This window comes from Penaeus monodon, unplaced genomic scaffold (assembly GCF_015228065.2).
Source record: "Penaeus monodon isolate SGIC_2016 unplaced genomic scaffold, NSTDA_Pmon_1 PmonScaffold_3407, whole genome shotgun sequence".
Taxonomy (NCBI): domain Eukaryota; kingdom Metazoa; phylum Arthropoda; class Malacostraca; order Decapoda; family Penaeidae; genus Penaeus; species Penaeus monodon.
The window spans coordinates 6528-15760 of NW_023658128.1; the positions used below are offsets into that span (position 1 = coordinate 6528).

General features: G+C 55.8%; 2 protein-coding genes across 2 annotated transcripts; one reads left to right on the forward strand and one right to left on the reverse strand.

The window, feature by feature from the left end:
• Window positions 1–4579: 4579 nt before the first annotated feature.
• Window positions 4580–6011, reverse strand: LOC119570643 (basic salivary proline-rich protein 1-like). Its single transcript, XM_037918300.1, has 5 exons — window positions 5983–6011; window positions 5366–5558; window positions 5007–5255; window positions 4712–4842; window positions 4580–4604 (listed from the first exon to the last, which is right to left on the reverse strand). Exons 1-5 carry the CDS (start codon window positions 6009–6011, stop codon window positions 4580–4582), a joined length of 627 nt encoding a protein of 208 aa, XP_037774228.1.
• A 969-nt stretch (window positions 6012–6980) lies between these two features.
• On the forward strand, window positions 6981–8642 carry LOC119570644 (WAS/WASL-interacting protein family member 1-like). The gene is made up of 5 exons (XM_037918301.1): window positions 6981–7233; window positions 7292–7437; window positions 7494–8049; window positions 8185–8346; window positions 8446–8642. The coding sequence occupies exons 1-5, from the start codon at window positions 6981–6983 to the stop codon at window positions 8640–8642; spliced, it is 1314 nt and encodes a 437-aa protein (XP_037774229.1).
• The last annotated feature ends 591 nt before the right edge of the window (window positions 8643–9233 follow it).

The following is a 9233-nucleotide window of genomic DNA, read 5'->3' on the forward strand; positions in this document are numbered from 1 at the left end:
ACCTGGCTTGCCTGTAGGAAAGAGGCGGCCCTCAAACGGAAGAGGTTTGCTGAAGGACCAGACTTTTTTCCTGCCCCCCCGGGCACCTATTGGGGGGGGAGAACAAAAGCGAAAAGGTTCCCGCCCCTCCTAAGGAAGGAAGCGCCCCCAGCCGAAACGGGATCTCCGAAAACGGGTTTTCCCCCAGTGAAGCAAGTGCAGAGGAACCACAGGAAAAAAGGTTCCCAACAGCACCCCACGGTCCCCCCAGACCCAGAAGAATGTTCTTCGCCGGGGGGACTTCGACCCCTGATCATGCTGTGGTCACAGCGGGCGACCTTGTCCAGGACCGAGGAAGAGGGGGAAAAGGCAGTCAATGTTGCCATGACGACATGAAACAGACCGTGAAAAGCATAAAGGGGGGAAGATGGAGAGGCAAATCACCCCAATCCTCCCCCTGCCCGGTGGGAGACCCCCCCCCTCTCCAAGCCGGGTATGCCTCAAGGCAAGCTAGCAGGCAGCCCTCAAGGCAGAGCCAAACCCAGGCATTCAGTCCCACAAGCCGAATCAGAAGAAGCTGACCTGCCCAGGCAAGGCCAGCCAATGAACAAAAAACAGCCTGGCCGAGAAAAAGCCAAAGACAAAAAGTCGAGCTACCAAAGGCTCCCCACCCCCAGTGGACCCAGGGATAGCCTGACAGCCGAAAGAGAGTCCTCAAGGTGGGGATTCAAAATGGAGTTGCAGACTCCGACGTCAACCAAATTGGACGATGTCTCTGATGTAATATCAATTGTAAAATCATGACACGAAATTAAGTTTTCGCAGGGGAAACATCTGGGCTTTCCTAAGGAGTGCCATCCTCCCCGCAATAGGCGATAAAGGGAGCTTTGACATCGTCATGCCCCAGGGACATTATCAGGGGAAGCTGTTGCTTTTCAGGGTATCACGTTACGGCGCCACGTTCAGGAAAAAGGGGCCCTGATGACCCTGGTGAAGGAAAACAACCCTGCTCGCAATAGCCGAGCACCGCACGGGGGAGAAGATGTTGAATTTTGCCGTGAGATTAATGCCGGGGGACCCTGAAATTGTAAAAGGGTACAGCGGGCCCACACTGTAGTAGCTTAGACATCACCCGGGATGTGCTTCCGCAGCACACGCCCGAGGGATAAAGGGGGGAGATTCAATGCAAACCCCCCCATCTGGCTCCCTGAGGTACGGGAGCGGCTGGCCGCACATACCCAAAACGTGCTCGAGACATTCCCGAGACGCTTCCTAACACCCAGAGAACGAGTGAGGGGAGGGGCCCCTAGACCTCCCCCGGGCCCACTGCGACTCGGGGGAGAGGAGGGGCTGGCGGTCGAGAGACCGTCACTGGGAAATTTATGGACTAAAAAAAACCCTCAGGATAGTCCCCCGCCGAAATACCCAAACCGAATCCAAGAGGGAAAAACAGACAAGGCCAACGGCAGGCGTTCCAGACGCCTGGCCCGCTGTCTGAGAAGCAAGAACCCACCAGACAAAAAATGGGAAGGCTACAACCAGACTTTTAATGCCATGATAGGCGCTCATGACCATACCCAAAAAATCGGCCTGGGCCGGGAGTCACAAGGACGCGGGATTCAATGACGAGATTAGGGGAGGTAAACAGGGTAAACAGTGCCGAAAAATTCCGAAGAAAAAACCCCCCGAAACCTAGCCCCCCTAAGGAGGGGGGAGGGATGCAAAAATGCCAGCAGAGTGAGGAGGAAAAGGCTGGAAGGTGTGAGCTTTGATCCCCGTACCCCCCTCTCGAGCTATGAAAGGGCAACGAGCCCCAGCGCCAGCCCCGAGATGCCGCACCAGCCCCCAGGCAGGGGCCCAAACGGGACGGGCGCAAGGTTCTCTGCGAGAACGGCAGCGAAGTTGCCGCCGAACGAGGGCAAGACAAGAACGCTAAAAAAGACAGACTGCCACATCAGAGAAAGGGCAGCCGAACCCGAAAAACCAGACTTTCTTTTTCTGAGGGAATAAGAGATGCAACAAACCAGTCGCAATAGCCCCGGGCGTGACGGGATTCTTTTCCCCATCATCCCACTGGGACTGGTAGGTGAGCTTAAAATTTCAACCATCAAAGGTCCTGGGAAATTCCACTCTACCCCAGAGGGAAGGGGGGCTACCATGTTCCCCCCCAAAAACCAAAGGGGGGGAAGTACCCCCCCATCTCTCTCCTCACTTTTGGGCCAAGACGCCGAGAGGAGGGTATAAACCCGGGCTCCAATGGAAAAGGGGAGCCCCACACGAACACCTCACGGTTCACCGGGGCAGACCCAAAGCACAGCATAGCCACGCTTTGAGACAATAAACACGGGCGCATCGTGCAGTATTCCTTTGGGCCCTGGAGAAGGCTTTGAATTGGCAAGTCCTCTTCCATTCAGGAGAGCTGACCAAAAAGGAACAGAGGTAAAGCTCTTGGCTTGGATAGGTGATATTACGAATGAACACCAGAGAAAATTTTCCAAGGTCACCTATACAGCCAGCACTAAAAAGGAACGCCACAGGGGGGGTTCTCGCCCAGCCTTTTTAACACATAATGCCTGACCCCAACAAAAACCCCTCCCAGTGGGGGGCAAGTTTCATCCCTAGCAGACGTCTGTTATTCAGGGAGCACACTGTCTAAACAAAGCCCGCGTTGTCTGGATTTGGGATCGAGGAGTGTTGAGGACGGGAAATAAAGATCTTCAGCCAAATCCAACCCCCTGGTTTGAGCAGGGGTTCAAGGCAAAATTAAAAACCAGGGAAGGGACTTGGAGGGGGTCGGGAAATACTGTACATTGGGTAAGGTAGACCGGACCCCCCTTTCCGCGGGGAGGTCATACGTTTGACCGAACAAGGAAGACTGTCTGTCATGAGAGTAATGAGGGAAGACGAAGGGGCCAGACACAATTTACTGATCATTCTACGTACAGCTGTCAGGCCCATTGTAGATAGCCTCCCTCGCTCTGTTTGGCATAAAGAGAAAATATAAAGACCGAGGAGACAGTCCAAAACAAGCCCCCAAAGGGCATTCGGGGGCCCCCCCAAGGTGGGCGAAGGCCTAAACCTCAGTGGAGAAAAACCTTCCCCCCTTTGGCCTACAAATTTGATAAGGCAGCCAATTTTATCAAGGTTCCAGGCTCCCAGGAAAACAACCCTAAGACACAAAAAGTCAGACGCCTAGAACAAGAAACAAAGCTGGAAACAACCCCTGGTGTCTCACACAGCCGGGGTTTGCTAATCCCCATCAGCTCAAAAAACCCACTACGGCCAAGGGCTGGACCCCACACCTGTTTTTCGAAGCCCCCGTGGGCACAAACCTGATAGAGTTTCGGTATGAGAGGGCAAGAAAAAAAGAATGATATGTACGCCTAGCCAAAAGGCAGAACCCAGAGGGTCTTTGCAACATCACCCTGGGGGACCCAACATATTCACAGAGGATCGGCGATCCCTGCCCCACACGCGGGCGCGGCTTTGCAGCAAGGGATGCACAATATCATGAGGGTGAAGAAAAAAGCCTCCTCGTTTTAGCGGGGTAGTTGATCGGGGACGGAACGGCCCAGGAGAAAAGGGGACAGTGGTCAACACACAGATTCCAAAGGGAAAGCCGTCGACTGCTTCAGCAGCGTCACCCACTGAAAACACTACCTCCTGAAACATGGCACAATAACACAAAGGAGCTTGATCGGGGTAGAAAAATTTATAAAATGGGCCCCACCCATATAGGTCAGAGGCAATGAGCTTGCTGACAGATAGCCGAAATGGGCCCCGGGGTTTGCCCCAAATCCAGATAAACATCGAGCCGAAGTTTACTTAGGAGGAAGTGTGGGTGGGGGGGCCAATCCTCCCTGCGCTTCACAAAAGGGGAAACGGACATTCCCCCGGCCCAGCTGGTACTAGATGCACAGGCATGAACCACTGGCATCTTGAAATAAAAAAAGGGGTCCCGAAGCATTTGCACAGAATGCCCTAGGACCACGTGCAGGAGTATAAAAAACCCTAGAACATAAAGAGGGGTTTTGTGCATTGCGGCGACCCGAAGCCCAGATACATCTTGGAGAATTGGTGCACACGCAATTCCAAAGAAAAAAACCCCACAGAACACAGCCGTCGTGGGTAAAGAGTTAGCGAATTTTACCCCACGGCTAAGGAGCGCCGGGGAAACCCCACCGCCACGGTAAGCACCGAGTGTCAGACCAACAAAGAGACAGCCATAAAAAGCTGCACGGGCGGGCCATAAGTGAAAGGGGCCCGGGCGAAGCCAGAACTTCGAAATCCAAGCAAGAAAGAAGAAGGGGCTTTTTTCAATAATGTCGTTTTGACGCGCATGTCCCTTTCCCTAGTGTTTGTGAAACCCTTTGCTGTGACCAGAGGTATGTCTCTTTTCTTACAAACCACTTTATTCTTTTTTTTTTAAATTTTTCTGAGAATTTCGTATCGTCAGAGCGGGATTTTGGGGGATTTTCTGAAAGACCCGGTCCCGTAAGTTTGGGTTGTAGCAGTTCCGTCCAGGGGCGCTCCAGCCCTCGTCACAGTAAAGGTTCCAGAGGGTTCGTAAGGTGGTGTGGGAGGTGGGCATCAGGGGTGCTCAGGGGGATATCGCGGGGGATATCCTGAGCCCATAACAGGGGGGATTTTAATTTTGGGCTTACTGTTTGAGGGAGGAGGGGGCCCGGGGGGGGGGTGCGAGGTTTTGTTTTTGGGAAAGGGGAAAACTGACGGGGGCTCGGTGCCCGGTTTCAGCAAGCTGAGGTTTCCGTGACGGGGGGCGGGGGCTCGGTGGGCAAACCCTGGCGGGTTGGGGGCTCCGGTCCCGGGGGGCCGTGTAGGCTGAGGCTTGGGTCCCTGGGGCTGTTTTTTTTCAGGGGGCGGCGCGATTGGGGCCCGGATCAGGGTGGCTCAATGACATTTGAACGGGCCCTATTGATTCGTCATTTTCCGATTGATGGGTGATCGGGGGGAGTGCTTTTCTTTGGACTGGACTCTTGTGGTCGCCGGAGGGTTGAGGTTTTTACGCCCCGCTTGTGACGGAAAGGGCCCCTATAGGGGGGCAGAGGGGGGCTTGGTGGGTGTTTTGAAGAATTGGCAGTCTGGAGGTGGGGGCAAGTAGATGTCTCTTTTCCCGGAGGTCCGTGGGACGAGAGCGGAGTGGGCCATGCGGTCGCAAAGCTGCTTGCCGAATCCCCCGGGTCCTGATTCGGAGGATAGAAAGTCGCAGGGAGAGCTATGGGGGTTTGGGACCATCTCTGCTGCGGCACCGAAACCTGCTTAAAAGAGGTCCTAGTGTAGGAGTGCCAAGGGTAACTGGCCCCCCAGTGTCGGAGGGAGAACCCGTGGGGGCCCCCTTCAAGTGGCGGTGTAGGCGTCCCCATGCCATTGGCGCTGGAGGGTATGTGGGCCCGGAGCGCTTCGAGCCGAGAAGGATCTCAGCTCCTCCAGAGCTGGGTTTCAAAACTGAGGACCTTGTCGGTGGACCGTCGTGGAGTCCTGTAGCGAGATTTTCCGGGTGGATAAGGTCTTGGCAATGGGGCGGCATTTGTGTCTGGAAGGTGGGGCCCTCGGGCCAACTGGAAAAACCTCAATCACTAGGACGTAGCGAAACCTTGGTTTTTTGGGGGGTAGGGGACGACTATTGAGGTGTCCTGCTCGAAGGGGCCGTCTGGTAAAAGGGAAAACACTGTGGGGGAGATTTAGTGTGCGGTGAACCTTACTGCTTTGATTTTTGATGCAGGTGCGACACCACTGCGGAGTCTCTTTTGATCCCGGGCCAACGACTTTGCTGGGATGAGGTCTTGTTTTCGCGGATTCCCCCTATGAGCGTGTAATTTTCAAAAAAAGTCGGCGGAGGGGAGGGAGGGTAAGGAGGGGTCTGCCCAGCAGATGTCGCAGAGGATGGTGCCCCGGGACCCCTGAAGTGACTGCCTATTTTGAAGGGAGGTGTCTCCGTCAGTGACCCTGGGGGGGGAAGGGTCTGTTGCGCCCCCTGCAAACCCAGTGTAGTCGATGGGGTGCTGCTGCATTTACCATGGATAAAGCCCTGGATGGGGGTTCAGCCGGGTTTGTTGGTGCCCCAGATGTGTTGTATGTCAGGGTGACGGGCAACGAAATCCAGGTGCCTCTTTTCCCGCGGGATGACGGGACCCCGTTGGCGGGGCAAAGGTGGGGGTTGGGGCCGTAAGTGGGAAGTCCTTCCCCTGACATATGCCCGGAAGTTTTTTGATGCGGTACACCGCAAGGAGCCCCTTGCCCGAAAGCACTGTCCTTTTTTGTTGTGGGTGAGGCCGTGAAAAGAAACAGGGTTTCAACCGTTACTGAACTTTTTGAAAAAACTGTCCAGGCGGGCCGAGGCGTCGACCATTTTGGCCTTGCCCCCTGCCGGGTGGTTGGGGAGGGCCCCGAGGCAAGGCGTCCTTGCACCCTCGAAAGCTTCGATCGCTCGAGGCCCAAGAAAAGTCTCTCCCGCGTCCGACCGGGGGGAGCGAGGAGACGTTGCGGGGTGCCAGAAGAATGCACTTTCGGGAGCCCCCCCCTGAAAGGGGGTTTATCCCGAAGTGTGCATCTTTGGCACCCTGCAATTTCTCCTCCTCCATCCGGTGGCGCGGCAGAGACGTTATTTGGGACTTGAGGCGATCGAAGCTTTCGAGGCTAGCAAGGAGCCTTACCCCGGCGCCCCCTCCTCAACCCCCCCCGCGCAGGGAGCAAGGCCCAAAATAGCGTGACGCCCCGGCACGCCCGGGGAGCAGTTTTGCAACAAAATTCAGGTAAAGGTTGGAAAACCTGGCTTCTTTTACGGCTTCAGCCCCCAAAAAAAAGGTAATGCTTTCGGGAAGGAGTCCTTGGGTGTACACGGCCATCAAAACCTTCGGACAATGTCGAGGGGGGACTTTCCACATCTTTACGGACCCCAAAACCCCACCTTGCCCTGCACAACAGGGAGTCGCCGTCAGTCCCGGGGAAGAGAGGACTGGATTTTTGTTTTCCAGTGCACCATGACATACAAAATTGGGGCACCAACAACCAGGCGCAGACGCCCCATCCAGGGGGCTGTATCCATGGTAAATGGAGCAGACCCCGATCGACTACCAGCTGGTTCGCAGGGAGCAGCAACAGGACCCTTTCCCCCCCAGGCTCAGGGCGGAGGGCACCTCCTTCAACTAGAGAGGGCGCTTCAGGGCCCGGGGAACCTCCTCTGCGACATCTCGGGGCAGACCCCTCCTTACATCCCCCCGTCACTCCCCCGAAGTTTTTCGAAGCTTACCACGTCATAGGGGAATCCGCGAACACAAGACCTCATCCGCAGCAAAATGTCGGCCCGGCATCAAAGAGCGTCCGGGAGTGGTGTCGCACCCGCACGAATGTCAACGCAGGGAAGTTCACCCAACACTAAGTCTCCCACAGGTGTTTCCTGTACCAGACGGCCGCTTCGAGCATGAACCTCAACGTACGGTCCCTACCCGGACCAAGGTTTCAGCTACGTCCTGAGTGATTGACTGGTTTACCAGGTGGCCGGGCCACAAAACCCATCCAGGGCACAACTGCGCCACCCTTGCAAGACCTTATCAGCACCGGATATTCGCTACAGGACCCAGCGCGGTAGACCGACAGAGGTCCTCAGTTCGAATCCGAGCCTGGAGGCAGTGATGATCCTTTTGGCTCGAAGGCATCCGGACCCAGCAAACCCCCAGCGCCAATGGCATGGTGGGGCGCCTACACCGCCCCTTGAAAAAGCCCCGGCTTCCCCGTCCGAAATGGGTGGGCCCGTTACCCTGGCACTCCCACACCAAAGGACCTCTTTAAGCGGGTTTTCGGTGCACCGCAGCAGAGATGGTTACGGAACCACCTACCCCCCTGGACTTTTAGTAGTCCGGAGATCAGGACCCGGGAGCATTCGGCAAGCAGCTTCGCGACCGATGGCCACGCCGCTTGTCCTACGAGACCCTCCCGGGGAACGAGACATCTACTTGCCCCCCGACCTCCAAGATGCCCATGTCTTCAAAGACGACCCACCACCTCCCTCGCCCCCCCCTAGAGGGGCCCTTTTTGGTCATCAAGCGGACAGTAAAAACCCACCATCCGGGCCCCCAAAGGGGTCGAGTCCAAAAGAAAACCCCTCCCCACGATCACCAGTCAAAGGAAAAAAAGTGAATGAATAGCAAAAAGGCCCGTTAAAGTGTCATTTTGCCAAACCCGGAGTACCGGGGCCCAACGCGCGCCCGCCTGAAAAAAAAACAAGCCCCAGGACCCAAGCCTCAGCCTACAAGGCCCAGGCACCCGGGGCCCCCTACCTGCACAGGCTCAGCCCCCGGCCCGCCCCAGCACGGAACCCAGCTTGTGAGAACCGACACCCGGAGCCCAGTCAGTTCCCTCTCAAAGCAACCCCGGGCCCCCCCCCTCGGCCCCCCCCCCCGTAATCGTAAGGCCCAAAATATAAAAAAACCCCCCGTTTGGAGTCAGGAAACCCCAGCGATTCCTCGAGCACCCCTGATGCCCCCCCCTCCACACCCGACCTTACGAACCCCGGAACCTTCATGATGCGGGGGGGAGCGCCCAGGGGCGGAACTGTACAGATCCCAAGCTTACGGATCCCCCCTTTTCAGAAAAAACCCCCAAAGTCCCGTACCTTTTATCGATACAAATTGGCCAGAAATTAAAAAAAAAAGAATAAAAATGGTTTGTAACGAAAAAAAGAGATACCCTCATGGTCACAGCAAAAGGTACACAAACACTCAAGGAAGGCAACATGCGCGTCACAAACGGACATTTTTTGAACAATGCCCTGCTGTTGCTTGCTTGAGATTTTTGAAGTTGGCTTTGCCCGGGGCTTTCACTTAGGCCCGGCCGTGTCAGCTTTTTTTTGGGTGTTTTTGTTGGGGTCTGACACCGGTGCTTACCCTGGCGGGGGGGATTGCCCGCAGGCGCTCCTGTAGCCCTGGGTAAGCATCTCGCAAATCTCTTTAAAAGCACGAGCTGGTTTGTGGGGTTGTTTTGGAAGGGTGCACGCAATTCCCAAGTAGTGTATCAGTGTGGGTCGGCTCGCCCTGCAGAAACCCCTTTCGTTTTATGGTTTTTATGATCTGCCATGCACAGTGGGAAACCTAGGCGCATTTGTCAGAATGACTTCGGTACCTTGTTTTTTATTTCGAGAGTGCCGTGGTTCATAGCCGTGGCATTGATAACCCGTGGCCGAGGGGGAAAGCTCGTTTTCCCCGTGAAGCTGAGGAGGAAGGGTTTCCCCCACGTAC

Bases quoted from the DNA above. Each gene is read 5' to 3' on its own strand.
- LOC119570643 (XM_037918300.1), bottom strand. From the start codon at position 6,011: ATGCAGCAGCACCCCATCGACTACACTGG. The intron at 5,559-5,982 runs GTTTGCAGGGGG...AGGTTTTTCCAG, and splicing joins CACCCCATCGACTACACTGG to TTGGCCCGAGGGCCCCACCT. The intron at 4,843-5,006 runs GTAAAAACCTCA...GAAAAAAAACAG, and splicing joins CTTTCCGTCACAAGCGGGGC to CCCCAGGGACCCAAGCCTCA.
- LOC119570644 (XM_037918301.1), top strand. From the start codon at position 6,981: ATGACATACAAAATTGGGGCACCAACAACCAGGCGCAGACGCCCCATC. The intron at 7,234-7,291 runs GTTTTTCGAAGC...CCTCATCCGCAG, and splicing joins CCCCCCGTCACTCCCCCGAA to CAAAATGTCGGCCCGGCATC. The intron at 8,347-8,445 runs GTCAGTTCCCTC...GTTTGGAGTCAG, and splicing joins GAACCGACACCCGGAGCCCA to GAAACCCCAGCGATTCCTCG.